The sequence below is a fragment of the Pelobates fuscus genome, chromosome 10 (assembly GCF_036172605.1).
Source record: "Pelobates fuscus isolate aPelFus1 chromosome 10, aPelFus1.pri, whole genome shotgun sequence".
Lineage (NCBI taxonomy): Eukaryota > Metazoa > Chordata > Amphibia > Anura > Pelobatidae > Pelobates > Pelobates fuscus.
Genome location: NC_086326.1, coordinates 5,611,995 through 5,629,233, shown reverse-complemented (window position 1 = coordinate 5,629,233; position 17,239 = coordinate 5,611,995). Strand labels below are relative to the sequence as shown.

At 44.5% G+C, this 17,239-nt stretch overlaps 1 protein-coding gene across 1 annotated transcript; it reads left to right on the top strand.

The window, feature by feature from the left end:
* Positions 1 to 4,587: 4,587 nt before the first annotated feature.
* Positions 4,588 to 17,014, top strand: LOC134575531 (pancreatic lipase-related protein 2-like). Its single transcript, XM_063434829.1, has 13 exons — positions 4,588 to 4,600; positions 6,761 to 6,809; positions 7,020 to 7,174; positions 11,362 to 11,487; positions 11,957 to 12,091; positions 13,202 to 13,310; positions 13,483 to 13,602; positions 14,125 to 14,250; positions 14,329 to 14,444; positions 14,733 to 14,859; positions 15,056 to 15,167; positions 15,628 to 15,795; positions 16,954 to 17,014. The coding sequence occupies exons 1-13, from the start codon at positions 4,598 to 4,600 to the stop codon at positions 17,012 to 17,014; spliced, it is 1,407 nt and encodes a 468-aa protein (XP_063290899.1). The 5' UTR covers positions 4,588 to 4,597.
* Positions 17,015 to 17,239: the final 225 nt, after the last annotated feature.

Here is a 17,239-nt window from a genome sequence, read left to right as displayed (position 1 = left end):
TTTCGTGCGCTAATGTCCCTGGTTTCTTAAACGTAATTGCTGATGCTCTTTCTCGCTCTCAGTGGGAAAAATTTCGGGCGGAAGCTCCGAACGCGCAAAGGGAGGGTCTGCCATGTCCGGATCAGATGTGGCGGCTCGGGACCTCTTGCTTGGAAGACTGATCAGAGATTCGTTGGCTCCAGGCACGTTGGCGGCGTATAGTAAAGTGTGGGAAAGGTGGGACGAAGCAGTAGGCTGTACAGGGGACATGGTATCGGCAAAGGTACGTCTCGAGACTCTATTATGGTTGCTCTGCCAGCTGTTCGCAGGGGGGGCTTCCCCGGCAGTGGTTGGCCGGAACTTGGCAGCATTGGCGTTTCTCTTCAAGCTCCATGGGTGGGAGGATTTGACAAAGTCGTTTATTGTGCGGCAGGCAGTTAAGGGTTATCGCAAGGGGAAGTCAGTCCCTGACAGTAGGAGGCCGGTGTCTTTCACGGTGCTTCTACAGCTACTGGGGGTCCTGCCAAGTTTGTGTTTCTCGCTGTTCGAGGTCTTGCTATTTAAGGTGGCTTTTGTATGGGCCTTTTTCGGGGCATTTCGGGTGAGTGAGATTGTAAGCGGGAGTAAGCTTAGGCAAGGGGGTCTTCAGTTCGAGGACGTGGAAATGGGGGTAGCAGAAGTAGCTATTCGGCTACGGCGCTCGAAGACTGATGTCTTTGGGAGAGGTCGGACGATTAAGCTGTCTGCTATACCTCAGGTGGAGGCTTGCCCGGTGGGCTGTGCTCAGCGATATGTGGAAATCCGCCCAAAGGGGCGGGGTTCATTTTTTCGCCATGCGGACGGCTCGGCGTTGTCGAAATTCCAATTCACCAGGGTCTTTAAGTTGGGTTTGGAGCGCTTGGGCATGGATCCCACGCAATTTGGCACCCACTCGTTCAGGATCGGGGCTGCCACAGAGGCGGCGAGATTAGGCTTGGGGGACGAGTTGGTTAAGAAAATTGGGAGATGGGAATCGCTTAGGTTCCGTTCATATGTACGACCTGACCTGTTATTATAAACCAAGTTGATGTTATGGCGGTGCAATTCAAGTTGGCCCCGTGGTTATAAGTTATTTCTCTTCATTTCAGGTGGAGTCGCATGGATAGTAGGCCACTCATATGTCTACTGGGCTGAGCGGAGGGCTGCAGTTCGGAGACAAGGCACGCAGCTCGGCTTTCCGTTGGATGTATTACGTGTGTTGTGGTTTGGTTTTCGGGGTTATGGTTGGAGAGACACGTGTTTGGATTTATTTCGGAGGATAGGGCAAGGGGAAGTCCCCGAGTTCATTTTGTTCCACACAGGGGGGAATGATTTTGGTTTGGTTCCGCAAAGGGAATTAGTCCGTGGGATTAAAAGGGACGTGGATAAGTTGAGGTCTTTGCTCCGCGGGGTGGTTATTGTTTGGTCGGAAACGGTACAGCGTTTCCATTGGCGTCATGCGAGGGATTTCGCAGCTATGGCAAGATACAGGCGGAAGTTCAATATGTTGCTGGCGATCTTTATTAAAAGATCTGGGGGGGTAGTAGTGAGACACAGGGAGCTGGAGGATATGTTGCCGGGATACTTCAGGCGTGATGGGGTTCACTTGTCTGAGGTGGGTTTGGATTTTCTTAATTTGGGCTTTCAGCATGGTTTGAGGCAGGCTTTGTTTATTCGGGGTGGGGGCGCGCAGGAGGCTTGAGGGGTCAAGCTCTGTGCTGTGGCGGGGGATGGTTTAGTTTAATTGGGGGTAGGTCGGTTTTTGGTAAGTGGGATAGGTCAGGAGGAATACTTACCTTTAGATTTGGTGGTAGGTTCGAGCTCGGCGGTAGCTACGAACCTGGGGGTGTAGGGGTGTCTCGGTATGCCCCTACACTGGAAATGGATGCCCTTGGTGGCTGGGATAATGGTGTAGGGGTGTCTTGGTATGCCCCTACAGTGGAATGGGATGCCCTTGGTGGCTATGTTAATGGTGTAGGGGTGTCTTGGTATGCCCCTACAGTGAAAAAGGGATGCCCTTGGTGGCTACGATAATGGTGTAGGGGTGTCTTGGTATGCCCCTACAATTGGAAATGGTTGCCCTGGGTGGCTGTGTTAATGTTTATGTTATTTATGATATGTTACACTGTTATATGGTTGTATTATGTAAATATGTTTTGAGGTCATTGTCTGGGTATTTAGTTATGTTAATTGGGGGGATGTCTTTTCAAATGTTGGTGACAATTACCGCTTACATTTTATATCTTATTTTATATATATATAATTAATAAAGCCGTGGAATATTTTGCCAAATAATCCTTGTGTCTGTGTTTATTGGAGGTTAATTGGTTATAACTGGAATAGGCCAAAGAGACGACAATGCGCATGTCATGTTTATTGAGCCGACACCAAATATATCTGAAGCAGATTTGCCATTTGACCAAAATATTAGCAGTAAACAAAGTCAGCGATTTTCCTCAATTTGGCTTTTCTTGTTTTCACTGTTATTACCCGGATTAGAGGGTTTTATTTAATTGATTTTGGAAGCTGAGCTTGTAAAGTGCCAAGTTTCAGACTATCAGGGGTACTTACAAATGTGAAAATTCAAAATAGTAAACCTGGAAAAATGATCCAAGCCAGCTCTGCTCTCAGTGAAATTAATTGTGAATTGGCCTTGATTCTCCCCTTAGTCAATAACCCTGTGTACCCTTCGATCTTTAGAATTACCCTGCAGCATCTGCATTCCGCATACAGCGGGGAGCACTTTCTTGCTCTGCCAATCAGTATGTATGTATTAGCATGTGTAACCTTGGCGATGGGAGGGATTATCCACTAAAGTGTGAATCGTCAGAAATTCACAGCTAAATTGAAAGTTTACGGTAAAATAGCTCAAACGACTATGGTGGCTTGAAATGTGATATTGATTAACTTGAAAATTGCTGGGAATTCAAAGTGAATTTCAAAATTTAGGCCAAAATAGAGAAAGCAGAAATTCAGTTTTTAATTTGCCTATTTTGGCTATAAATTTAAAATTGACTTTCAAATATCTGCAAGTCATACTTTGGTAAACAACCTCAATAAGTTAAATCTATTTAATCGATGCCAGACGAGGTGAATTCATCTAATTAGTGTGACGCTCCGCCCACCTGTCTGTGTATATTAGGGCTGTTACCTGCATTCTCCAGGTATGGGGCTCAGTATTGATCACATGGTGAGTTAGGATGGGGTGTCTGTGTATATTAGGGCTGTTACCTGCATTCTCCAGGTATGGGGCTCAGTATTGATCACATGGTGAGTTAGGATGGGGTGTCTGTGTATATTAAGGCTGTTACCTGCATTCTCCAGGTATGGGGCTCAGTATTGATCACATGGTGAGTTAGGATGGGGTGTCTGTGTATATTAAGGCTGTTACCTGCATTCTCCAGGTATGGGGCTCAGTATTGATCACATGGTGAGTTAGGGTGGGGTGTCTGTGTATATTAGGGCTGTTACCTGCATTCTCCAGGTATGGGGCTCAGTATTGATCACATGGTGAGTTAGGATGGGGTGTGTGTATATTAGGGCTGTTACCTGCATTCTCCAGGTATGGGGCTCAGTATTGATCACATGGTGAGTTAGGGTGGGGTGTCTGTGTATATTAGGCCTGTTACCTGCATTCTCCAGGTATGGGGCTCAGTATTGATCACATGGTGAGTTAGGGTGGGGTGTATTTGTATATTAGGGCTGTTACCTGTGTTCTCCAGGTATGGGGCTCAGTATTGATCACATGGTGAGTTAGGGAGGATGGGGTGTGTATTAGGGTTGTTACCTGCATTCGCCAGGTATGGGGCTCAGTATTGATCACATGGTGAGTTAGGATGGGGTGTGTATATTAGGGCTGTTACCTGCATTCTCCAGGTATGGGGCTCAGTATTGATCACATGGTGAGTTAGGATGGGGTGTCTGTGTATATTAGGCCTGTTACCTGCATTCTCCAGGTATGGGGCTCAGTATTGATCACATGGTGAGTTAGGGTGGGGTGTATTTGTATATTAGGGCTGTTACCTGTGTTCTCCAGGTATGGGGCTCAGTATTGATCACATGGTGAGTTAGGGAGGATGGGGTGTGTATTAGGGTTGTTACCTGCATTCGCCAGGTATGGGGCTCAGTATTGATCACATGGTGAGTTAGGATGGGGTGTGTATATTAGGGCTGTTACCTGCATTCGCCAGGTATGGGGTTCAGTATTGATCACATGGTGAGTTAGGATGGGGTGTGTGTATATTAGGGCTGTTACCTGCATTCGCCAGGTATGGGGTTCAGTATTGATCACATGGTGAGTTAGGATGGTGTGTCTGTGTATATTAGGGCTGTTACCTGCATTCTACAGGTATTGATCACATGGTGAGTTAGGATGGGGGTGTCTGTGTATATTAGGGCTGTTACCTGTGTTCTCCAGGTATGGGGCTCAGTATTGATCACATGGTGAGTTAGGATGGGGTGTCTGTGTATATTAGGGCTGTTACCTGTGTTCTCCAGGTATGGGGCTCAGTATTGATCACATGGTGAGTTAGGATGGTGTGTCTGTGTATATTAGGGCTGTTACCTGTGTTCTCCAGGTATGGGGCTCAGTATTGATCACATGGTGAGTTAGGATGGTGTGTCTGTGTATATTAGGGCTGTTACCTGTGTTCTCCAGGTATGGGGCTTAGTATTGATCACATGGCAAGTTAGGGAGGGTGGGGTGTCTGTTCTATGAGCTCCAAGTAATTTTACAAGATTCTTATGTATTTTCCTGGGTAAATACTTTTCAATCTGTGTATATCATCATTGGTACTGGATCATCAATGGCTTTATTTATTGATGACTTAACCAAATCCTCCCATAATTTATATATCTTGAGCTATACAGTTAGAAATTCCATGTGTTTTTATACATGAAGAAACCTTTAAAGGAACACTAGTCACCTAAATTACTTTAGCTAAATAAAGCAGTTTTAGTGTATAGATCATTCCCCTGCAATTTCACTGCTCAATTCACTGCCATTTAGGAGTTAAATCACTTTGTTTCTGTTTATGCAGCCCTAGCCCACCTCCCCTGGCTATGATTGACAGAGCCTGCATGGAAAAAAAACTGGTCTCACTTTCAAACAGATGTAATTTACCTTAAATAATTGTATCTCTAAATTGAACCTTAATCACATACAGGAGGCTCTTGCAGAGTCTAGCAAGCTATTAACATAGCAGGGGATAAGAAAATCTTAATTAAACAGAACTTGCCATAAAGAGAGCCTAAATAGGGCTCTCTTTACAGGAAGTGTTTATGGAAGGCTGTGCAAGTCACATGCAGGGAGGTGTGACTAGGGTTCATAAACAAAGGGATTTAACTCCTAAATGGCAGAGGATTGAGCAGTGAGGCTGCAGGGGCGTGTTCTATACACCAAAACTGCTTCATTAAGCTAAAGTTGTTCAGGTGACTATAGTGACCATTTAGGCCAAATTAACAGAACTGGAACTTGTGAACAGAAACCAATGTATGTTAATGAACTTCTAGATGAACTGCCCTTATTTGTCTGTTTAGAAAATGTGAAATGGGGACTGGAACACACATGCCAATTATCACTGGCACAGCCCAGTGTTAATAGGGTAATGATGGTGTAATGTGAGGTTAGTCTGCATGATAAAACTGTTCTAAATTGTGTCTGTGAACCTCACTAAAACACTTATAGGGAATGCTGAGCCTCTCCATAAGTGAGTCTCCTTCCTGAAGGATATGATTGCTACAAACTGCAGGACAGCACTTTTCATGTTCCATTAACATAAAGAACCAGCCTATATCCAGTGAGACTCGTGGATCTAGCAACCCTTCATGACTGTTTCCTGAAATAACGAGGATAGTTTAGCTATTCGTCTGTAGTTACTCAGTTTTTTTGTTTCCTTGACTTCTCTAGGTATGTTTGGTGTATCCTCAGAAATGAAGGAAACATGGTTGTGTGCCTCTAAAGAATACTTGTTTTAATTTGAGGAGAATCTCTTGTGTAGATGGCTGACTGTGCTCCTGTTTGCTTTTGTTTGCTCTGCTAGGACTTTCTAAGTCATCATGAAACTGGATTAGATGTCAGACCCACCATGACTTCCTGAAATATTCTGTGTCTGTAATTCTTGTATTTATTCTAGGTGTCAGACTCCACCGTCTTCCACCAAATGATGAAACCTGTAGATAAAAGTTGCTAGCATTCCTATCTTGCAGTAGGGGAATCTCGTAATCAAGGGAGTTCCTGAGATTCTACCTCAATTTAAACTGTTTCACAGTCCTTCACGTATTTGGATAATTTAGGACCTATTTTTCCAAGCCTTGAATCCAGTCTCATTGCATTAGATTCCATCTGGGTTATTCACCCAAGTTAAAACTATATATTCTTATTGGCTCTTTTGACCTTTAAATTTGAAGTGTCTCCAAATAAAAAATGACTGGATGTTTTAGCCCACTCCTTAATATTCTGACCTCAGTATGTCTGAATCTTATAGTTTTAATACTTTTACTGCAGTTTCTATAGTTTAGGGTTCCAATAATTCTCCTGTAATGGAGAACGCCCTCTCCAATCCAACACAGGATGCTGGGAATATGGATGCCCTTTGTACTTGCACTCTCCATCCTGTGACCAGTGATCCCAGACTCTAAGAATATGAGAACCTTTAAGGGCATCAGAGATCAAAGAATGCAGCCATGGCTGTGAGCAAACGATGCTGTTCTGATTTGAAAGCCAGTCTGGAAAATGGAACCTATAAAATGTCCTTTATTTCAGATGATTCTATCACCGCTGTCAGTTATTGCCTTATTGGGAATCGTGAAAGGTAAGCAACATACTTGCTCCATAAAACATGCAGTCAATAAAGATACATTGGCTTTATCCTAACTCGTACATCTAAACACTAAATCCCTATTCTTCATGGAGTAAAACTAGAATAATCCTATATTTTTGTTATTCTCAGAGATGGCCCTATAATATATTGTAGATGTGTTTACACAAGAAATGGATCCATGTATAAATCTCCTTCTTGTAGGGGGTGAGGTCTGCTATGACAAAATTGGCTGTTTCAACGATGATATACCGTGGTCAGGCACAGAGGAACGGTTAATAAGCAGACTGCCCTGGTCTCCAGAAGAAATTGGTATAAGTTTCTTGCTGCACACTCGCGAGAATCCTCTTGATTATCATGTAAGTTGTATCCCAATCCCCAATAATGGATGCCAATACCTGGGTTTGGGTTCCCAATGAGGCAGAAAAGCTTGTCATTTGAGGGTGGTTTATTAGTGTTCAAAATTGAATATTGGTGCATTAAATGCAAATAACAAAGGGCTAGAGAGCTGCAGAGGGAAGTAAAATAAGGGTAAGAGTAGGACAAGTGCCCTGCAAACAAATGTGGATAGGAAAATCCCTTAAAATAACATTAAAAAAAAAATTAAAAATACAGCTGAGCCGTAAAATAGCACTAGATGGAATCTTTGATTTTATCTTTGGAAGAACATAAATCAAAATCTAAAGCATGGCTGTCAGGAGGATCAACAGAATTATCCATTTGAGAGAGGGTTGGAGTGCAGGGTATTCTCTTTTATTGTTCAAACTGAGCTCAACTCCTGATGCATGGAGAAAAGGCCTTAACAAGCCTCTGCTATTGTTTACATAGTTTATACTACGTGACCCATAGGTTGAGGAGGCGGTGACCGTGGCGGTGTAGGTGGAAGCAGTGGTGTGTTTTGTTTTTTGTTTTTTAAATTGGGGTAGATCCCAAAATATTGGGACATATAAAAAAAAAAAAGAAAACAAAGAATAAGTGCACTTGAGTATAACAATGGCTGGGTGAGGTCAGTATAAATGTCTATTCTGCACAAGGTACAGACAAGTCTGGTGGGATCCATGTCTGGTTCATCCCAAGACCTACGCCTATCCTCTGCCCGGATCCCCACTTCTGACGCTCGCCTTCAAGACTTCTCTAGGGCTGCACCTATTCTGTGGAACTCACTTCCCTCCTCAATCAGACTTTCACCCAGCCTCCACTCCTTCAAAAAATCTTTGAAAACTCACTTCTTCGTTAAAGCGTATCAATTAAACTGTCAGCAGGCTTCTCATCCCCCACCCCTTGACTCCTTCCCTGCAACTGTCAAAAATGACCTACCAAGCACTCAATAAACCCTTCTCTAACAAACTATTTAATTCCCCTACTTTAACCCGTTTGTGTCACTATACCCCACTCCCTCGAGCATGTAAGCTCATTGAGCAGGGCCCTCAACCCCCTCTGTTCCTGTACGTCCAGTGGTCTGATCTCAATTATGTGTCTGTTAGTCCACCCATTGTACAGCGCTACGGAATTTGTTGGCGCTATATAAATAATAAAATAATAAAATAATAATAATAATTTTAATAAACATGAGCTTGTCCACGTTTGCCATAGACAGGCGGCTGCGCTTGTCTGGGATAACACCACCTGCCATGCTAAACACACATTCAGACAATACACTGGCTGCAGGCCAGCATCTCCAAGGCATAAAGGGCAAGCTCAGCCCATGTGCCCAATTTGGAGGTCCAGAAGTTGAATGGGGCAGACCCATCAGTCGGTGCGTGTGCACACGTACTGTTCCACCATGTTGCTGAAATGCTGCCTCCTGCTAAGACGTTCCAAATCAGATGGTGGTGCTGGTTGTTGTGGTGTGCTGACAAAACTTTTCCACATTTCGGCCATGCTAACCCTGCCTTCTGAGATGCTGGCGGTGCCCCAGCTGCATTGGCAACCTCTTCGTCCTCTGCCTTCGCCTTGTGCTTCCACTGAGCCCGGTGTCAGTTGGGAATGCCCTCCTCAGCGAGTCTACCAGAGTGTGCTTGTAGTCGTCAATCTTCTGATCACGCTCCAGTGAGGGAATTAAGGATGGCACGTTGTCCTTGTAATGGGGATCCAGCAGGGTGGCCACCCAGTAATCAGCCCAAGTTAGAATGTGGGCAACTCGGCAGTCATTGCGCAGGCACTGCAGCATGTAGTCGCTCATGTGTGCCAGGCTGCCCAGAGGCAAGGACAAGCTGTCCTCTGTGGGAGGTGTATCGTCTGTGTCCTCCGTATCTCTCCCCTCCCCCGCCACGCTCCAGTGATGCCCACAAGCTGCATTGGGTGCCACCCTGCTGTGAACACAGTTCCTCGTCCTCCTCCAGAACTGTGCCCTGGCTGGGCAATTATGTTCCTGGCCTATGCTGGTGCAGGAACCCACCCTCCAAGCCACTTGTGAATGACTGGCCTGATAACCGTGGAAATTACCCCTCTTCCTCCTGTGCCACATCCTCTTCCGTCATCGCCCGAAGCGTTTTTTCAAGGAGACATAGAAGCGGGATAGTAAGGCTGAAAACAGCGTTATCGGCACTGGCCATGTTGGTGGAGTACTCGAAACAGTGCAAAATGGCACACAGGTCTCGCGTGGAGGCCCACTCATTGGTGCTGTACCGCAGAGCGACTGACCGGTGCGTGCAGCAGCTGATACTCCGCTATAGCCTGCTTCTGCTCAGTCTCTCCAGCATGTGCAAGGTCGAATATGAGGCAGTGAGTGGGAAGGCCGAAGCTATGCTGCAGCACAGGCAAGCAGCAGGGTGAGAACGCCAAAAGCGTGCACAGATGGCCTGCACTTTGAGGCAGTTCTGATATATCTGGATAGTTTTTCAGGAATTTCAGCACCACCAAATTCAGCACGTGCACCAGGCAAGGGATGTGAGTCAAACCGGCTAGGCACAGAGCTGCTACGAGATTTTGCCTATTATCGCACACCGCCAGGCTTGAGGCTCAGTGGCAACAACTGCTATCCGCCTCAGGCCCAGCCGCCACTGCATTTGCTCAGTGTGCAGTTAGGGAGATCTAGCGTCCCTGCCCATGCTTACTGGCCCACGTATCTGTGGTTATGTGGACCTTGCCACAGATGGAGTTGCGCAGTACACACCTGATTTTTGTCTGCCAATTGGTTGTGCAGGGAAGGGATAGCTTGCCTGGAAAAGTAGGGGTGGCTGGGAACCACGTACTGTGGGACAGCCACTGCCATCAGGTTTTTAGAACTGTCCATCTCCACCAGACTGGCTGCCTTTCAAAGGCCATGAATCTTGAAATGCTGGCATTCAGGGCCAGGGATCACAGGTGGCTAGGGGGGTACTTACTTTCTCTCCAGTGTTTGGGAGATGGACAGCTGAACACTTCCGTGGAGATGGTTGGGGACGGCTTCGGACGTGGTGGCATTGCTGCCACTGACTCCAGAGGTGGAGGAAGAGGCAGAGACAGCAGCAGAAGAGGAAGCAAGAGGAGCCTGAAACCTTTCTTGGTTTTTGATGTGCTTACTCTGCTTCACTGCTCGTGCTTTGCATGTAGATGCCTGGTCATGCAGGTTGTGCTCAGGTTTAGCACGTTTATGCCTCGTTCAGGCTCTGATTGCACAGCGTGCAAACCACTTGTGTCTTGTCAGCACATCATCTGAAGAACTTCCACGCCAGGGAACTTCTTGGAGCTGATTTTGGTGTGCTTGGTCCCTGGGTGTGGTGGGCAGTAGCAGGCGTGCTGTCTAGAGGACGGCCGCTCTGCTTTTGCACCCTGCTCCCTCTTATGCTGTGCTGGTGCCTCTGTGCGACCGCCACCTCTTCCTCCAAACTGGACATGTCACTCGCATGACCTTCATTCCATGTGGGGTCTAGGACCTCTATCTTTCACCCTGCCCTCCTTGCCAGTCTGCACACTACTGAAAGCAACAGCAGTTGGCACCTGTGTTTCGTCATCAGACGAGCTGCGGTGGTCCTTGCATGTCCACATCCTCACACATAAGTGGCTGCATCAGTGCACTCAATCCCTTCCACTTCTGGTGCAGGGCTAGGTGGATGGCCCACGGAAACCCCGGCCAGGCGAGTCATCAAAGCATAAGACTGCTGCATGACTTGTGGCTCAGACTGCTTGGGTGATTTGCGGGGGGGGGGTGAGGTGATAGACATATGGTCATGAACTGCAGGTGCCAACTATGAGCTTTCAGCAGGGCATCAGGTGTGAGACAATGTGCAGGAAATGGAGGGGGTTGTTGGTTTCAGGGACTTGCTATAATTAAAAGAACAAGCACTCAAAGTTGTATTCTACTTGGGGACTGTCACCTGTATGGAATGCATTTCATTCAAGGAATGTGTAAAAATGGTTAGAAATGAAAATGATTAAAGCTTCAGAAATCTAAATTGCTGGATTAAATGTATGATAAATTGGTCTAAGTGATGCATACAGAGGTTGGTATGTAGGTCCCAGCAGCCAGAGCCTACTGGTACCCCCCCTCTCCCCGTGTATGTCTAATCCATCCCTAGCATGTCTATGTAATATCCAAGATAAAGATTTATTCTTTCTCTTCCAGGAGGTCCAGGCTTTCAATGAATCCACCTTGTCTACATCAAACTTTAAAAATAGCCGCAAATCTCGCTTTGTTATCCATGGCTTTATCAGCGAAGGAGAGGCAAGCTGGCTGGAAGACATGTGCAATGTGAGTCTTTAACTCTACATATTGGTTGTTTTGTGATTGCAATACCCTCCTGGATCAACCTCCTCTTCATGCTGCTAGGCAATACATGAAGGTGCTGGTATGATGTATGTAGCATTCAGGTTCTGAAGTGACGAAATTAGTCTATTTCCTTGGGATCCCTCCTTAATGTATTACCAGATGCCCCTCCTGTAGCATATAACTCTACATACAGTAGGCTTCATGCTTAGTCCTATTTGGTGTCAAGGGATATCAGGCCAGGAATATGTGGTGGTACTGCAATTCTATGGGTGGTTTCTCCCCTTCATTAGATTATAAACAAACTGAAAATAAAGGCTAAAGTAGAAAAGCAGTGATCTGAGCAATGTCTGCTACTTTGTTCTACATTTTGCAGTTTGCCTTTCTATTAACTAATCTATAGTTGGACTAAATATGGGCTTTATTAAAGTGTATGGTGTTCTTGTCTCCCCAGGAAATGTTAAAAGTCGAGGATATAAACTGTTTCTGCGTTAACTGGCAGCGTGGAGCACATGCTCTTTATACCCAGGCTGTCAATAATGTCCGAGTTGTGGGTGCTGTTCTGGCCTACTTCATCGACACGCTTATGGTATGCATACTCTACACTGTGGAAGAATATTGAGATAATGCACGCACTCCTACATGATCCATGGAAGTCTTTCCTTTGCCAAATTATTGCTTTTAATACACTTTTGGGACTTGTCTGGTTCTAGACCTTGTTGTATGACATTGACCTGCTATGTAGTAATATATTTCCTCTATTATAATGGCGGTGGAGTGCAAATGGTGACTGCTAATGACTAGAGTTGAGAGGACACCTGGATGTTCGGGTTCGGCCGAACTTCGGAAAAGTACGGGATCGAACTTGACCCTGGACCCGAACTTTTGGGCACAAAAATGCCCCAAAAAAACTCTTGGAAAGAGCTAGAGAGCTGCAAAAGCAAGTAAAATGGGGTCAGTATTTGACCGTTCGATTTGACTCTCAGATATGAAGTGCGCCGCAAACGTACTATTTAGCACCAAAAATTTAACCATAGTATTTAAGGGTTTTATTGGACTGCAAGAAATGCAGTATGCAAATGTACTACTTGGGCCCCCCCCCCCCCCCCCCCCCCCAAAATGACCGTATTTAAAAATGCTTAGGTGTTGCCCACTGAGCTACCAGAACAGGATTAAAGTAATGTGCCTGGCACACATGCAGTTGCAAGTGCACTGCACTCTGTGGCACTGGGCTCAGGGCAGGGTACAAAAATGTAGTATAGCACCCACAAAAATCGCTGTAGTTTGCAGATTCAACACCAGAATTCTTTCCTAATCTGTCCCTCACAGCTGCAGCATCCTCTCCCTACACTAATAAGAGCTCATGTGGGTGCGGCGCTACATGACTCCAGCTTGTATATAGAGGCGCTGCACTGGCCAATCACAGCCATGCCCATGATGGCTTCTAAGGGCACACGAGAAGCTTGATTGGCTGCCCTGCAGCCTTTCAAAATGTGCCATTAAATCGCCGAACTCCAACCCGAACATACACTGATCTGTTCGGGTCCAGGGTCCAAAAAACTTAATGTTCAGTACGAACCCGAGCTTTAGTCTGGGTTCGCTCAACTCTACTAATGACTAGTATTATGGAAATCTTACCACTCTCTGGATTATGGTGTTAACATGGTATCTCCCAACTCTCATCTAAAATCACTTACAGAACACTACTGGCTACTCTCCATCAAACGTACACCTTATTGGCCACAGTCTGGGAGCGCAGGTATCTGGGGAAGCAGGAAAGAGAAGACCTGGGATTTCCAGAATAACCGGTGAGCTTGGCCCCAAATGGTAAAGCTATAGACTGATCCTGAAATACTCCTCAGAAATCATTGCCACAAATCCTATATCCCCCTTGTAAATTAACTTATTTTCTTGCTACGTTTGCATGCTCAAGCATGTCCTGTTTAAGAACGATTTCTCTAAGTGTAACTTCTCCACCAGGTCTGAGTCCAGCAGGTCCCTACTTCCAGGGAACCCCACCTGAGGTCCGCCTGGATATAACAGATGCAGAACTTGTGGATGTAATTCACACAGACACTTCCTCCCTTATTGCCCATCTAGGTATGTATGTGTAAGGGGTTAACTCTGCCTTGAGAATCCCTCAGAAAAAAATCTCCTGATGGTCTTAGTGGTCCTGTCTAAGACTTCTCACCAGGTCTTCACTCAGGCTGGTGTTGACAGACACAATGTCAGAACTAAATGCCACACTTAAAATATCCTCATCTTTGGCTTTCACTGGTCTTGGTGCTATCATATTCCTCTCTGGAGGTCCATCATAATGTCAAAATTATACTAGGCTTTCCCTTGTGGACAAAAAAATGCACGCTTGGAGGTGTGGATTTTTTTTTTCTTTTTCTTGAGATGTGGAATCACAAATGTACACTATGCATTGTATGAGAACCTTGTTTGCTCTATCCACATTCTCATCAATTTAACAAGCAGACTGGCAATTTGGAGGCCTGGCACTTGATAACTGCCTCCATGCAAATATTACTCTGAATGCCCCTCAATTAACTGCAAAGCATAATTACAAACATGTACAACACTAGCAAACAACCAAATTATTTTCTCCCCACTCTTTAGGGTTCAAAGGTTATGGAACCAGCCAATTGCTTGGTAATCTGGACTTTTTTCCTAATGGAGGAGAAGGGATGCCAGGATGTGAGTTTCACATCACTATGCTCTTTCACCCTGATGAGCTATGGAAAGGTAACATTACTATATCAAGATGGTTGGACAAGACCATATTAACATGACAAATATATAATTGTCTTTCTCTTCTGCCAGATGGTGGTCTCTTTGCATGTAATCACCTCCGAAGCTACCGCTATTATACAGCAACCATCTCCAATCGCGAGGGCTTTATTGGATTTAAAAGTGACTCTTATGAGCATTTCCAACTGGTAACTCTATTCATATCAATAGCTCAGATTAAACACTTAAACTTAGTATATATTAAACAAAAATATTGGGTGATGGAAATCTCCTAAAATAGGACCGCAGAGTGCAATATAGCCTACATCTATAAATTAATATAGGCTGATTATATTGAGGAGGTCTTTAAACAGAAGCTGCTTCTTATAAAAACTATAGATGGTGTAATTGCCATGTTCCATATACTGGTATATAATACGTTAACCACTCTGTCTTATCAAACATTCTGTGAACCAATTGTATTTCTACTTCCTCAGGGTGAGGGGTTCCCATGTCCAGCAATTGGCTGCCCATTAATGGGTCACTATGCAGACACCTATGCTGGAATAACACCAGATAACCAAGTGTTTTACTTGGACACTGCTGCAGAAACTCCCTATTCAAGTAAGTTTCCTATGCATTGTCTATTTCTCTGCCCCATCCTCCTTTACATGGTACAGAATACCACATCCTACACTAGTGAAGCATGCATTCTCAGATAAAGATTTGACAAATTATATTTGCCCCTATTTCTATTGAACCTCATAGGTCCCAAGCAGTTGTCTCATGCTGTAACTATTGCTCATTTTCTGCCTCGTAGGTTGGAGATACAAGATAACTGTCCGGGTGAAAGACATGATGACTCTGCTTCAAGATTCACAGATTTCTTTACATGGGAGTCTTGGGCAGACCAACAAATATCAAATTTACAGGTGAACATTTCAATGTCCCTACCTACAAGCTTCTCCAGTGAGGTGACATGCATCTCTGTAAGGACCTAACTTGCTGTACTACAACCTACACATGGAGATCATGAAATGGTCTGTAAAATTCATGGATTTGTTGCTTTCGTTACTTGTTGAGGTGAAGTTGGAGGCTCTTGGGAATAAAGGTCCCAGGCAGAATAACATTGCAAATATAATGCATTCAATTAAAAAAAAGTATCCTTACTTGAAGAAATAAGATGGTTAATGACTCTAAAAACCTATCGCTATCATATTCATGGTCTTACCATATCTAGGTCCCATCGTATGTCTAATCCTAGTCTGCCCTTTTTGATCAGATCACCACCCAGAGATTCTAAAAATAGACTGGGGGGAAAAAGGCTCTTGCAGGTTGACAGTAATATCTGTTATTAGGCAATTAATGTGTCTTGTTTTTTTAATCTCCCAGTGGATACATAACTGAAGACGCTATTTACACGACATACATTGATGTGGAACTTTATGTTGGAGAACTCACTCAAGTGATATTTCACTTCAAAGAGGATCTGCCTGACTTCTTGCAACCCCCATTAGCCAATGAGACAATTGCCATACAGTTTGGAAAAGATGGAAAGATGTGAGTATTTCACTTCTACAATATGACTAATCTTTCTTGGAAAATTGGGAATGCAAGTTTTTGGGATTGCTGGCCTTTAAACTGGAAGGGGCCATCCATATAGTGTTAATGTATTTATTTACCAGACTTAAAGGAGTACTATCGCTTTGGGTATATGCATCTCGATTCCTAATGCTATAGAGCTTGTTACCACTTAGGGGACTGGTCCCCACTGCCAGGATTAAACTTGGTTTACAGATCTTCTTCCTTGTAGAACTGGTGCCCTGTTCGACCAACAAATTGAGATTACTCTTGACAAATCTAATGCTTTTACCATTGGGAGGTTTCTGTGAATGTGTGGGCAAAACTCCATACTGCACCACTGTTTATGCAGAAGTCCCTCTAGTGGCTGTCAGTATGCTGGTATGAGTCACTAAAAGCAGGCTAACCCTGTAATCTTTGTTTCAACTGCAGGGTTAAGACATGGTACGCAGACATTGTCTTTGATATTAAGTGGAGTGGGTGGCTAGTCTTTAAAGATTACAAAATGCATCTGCATGTAGAACTCTGGTCTCCAGTGAATGTACAAGTTGGTCAAACAAGTGTTCTGCTGATCATGCAGCTCAGGAAACTTGTAAACAATGTGACTTGCAAGAACTCTCAGGCATGAGCAACATCTTGGGCTTCTGCACAGAACACTTTCCGATAGAGACCTAATCTATCCCTTGGGTGGCCTTTAATACTAACCCAGTTAGGCTTCACCCTTTCAAACTGCGAGCAGGCCCAGTGTGACAGTACAGTGATGGAAGGTTGTCCGTCACTTCTTCCCAACAAGTTGCAATGGAGAGGTCAAATGAGGAATAGCAGGATCCCACTGGACTCCAGGGAAGCCACCCTCCTGCATCAAAAAAGTTAAGGGAGCAGGACGTGGCTAAAAGAGCATAAATGTTGAGCACATGGTAAATCTCCATGGTAGACCTTTTGGCAGTGTGTTCTTGCACCAGCGTGCTCTAATTTCAACCACTGGTGGTCTTTCTGATTTCTGGCCATGGCAGCAATGAGTATTGTCCCAAACTAAAGAACTCGAGCCAGCAGTGTGGAGATGTATATTGTCAGAATGGCATGTGATGTAAAATGAAACATACCCTTTTTATTTAACTTTTTTTGCCTCTCTCCTAGGTATAATTTCTGTGGAAATGAAACTTTAGAAAAACAAGCCATCTATCTTCCATTATGTTAATGTACAAACAAAATAAATTTTCATAATTACAAAAATGTGGTTTGTGGTGTTTCTTTATCCTCTCCATCTCTTGCATTTTAGAAACTCTATAATGACACTTTTGTTCCACTCTGTCACTTGTGCATTTTACCTCTCAATGCAGATCAGTATAGCATGAAAACTGCTTTAATCATCGTGTAGAATTCCTACACCAATATAAATCTTGCTTTCATGTACTGTAATTTG

Bases quoted from the DNA above. Each gene is read 5' to 3' on its own strand.
- LOC134575531 (XM_063434829.1), top strand. The intron at 13,311-13,482 runs GTGAGCTTGGCC...CTTCTCCACCAG, and splicing joins TGGGATTTCCAGAATAACCG to GTCTGAGTCCAGCAGGTCCC. The intron at 14,251-14,328 runs GTAACATTACTA...CTCTTCTGCCAG, and splicing joins CCCTGATGAGCTATGGAAAG to ATGGTGGTCTCTTTGCATGT.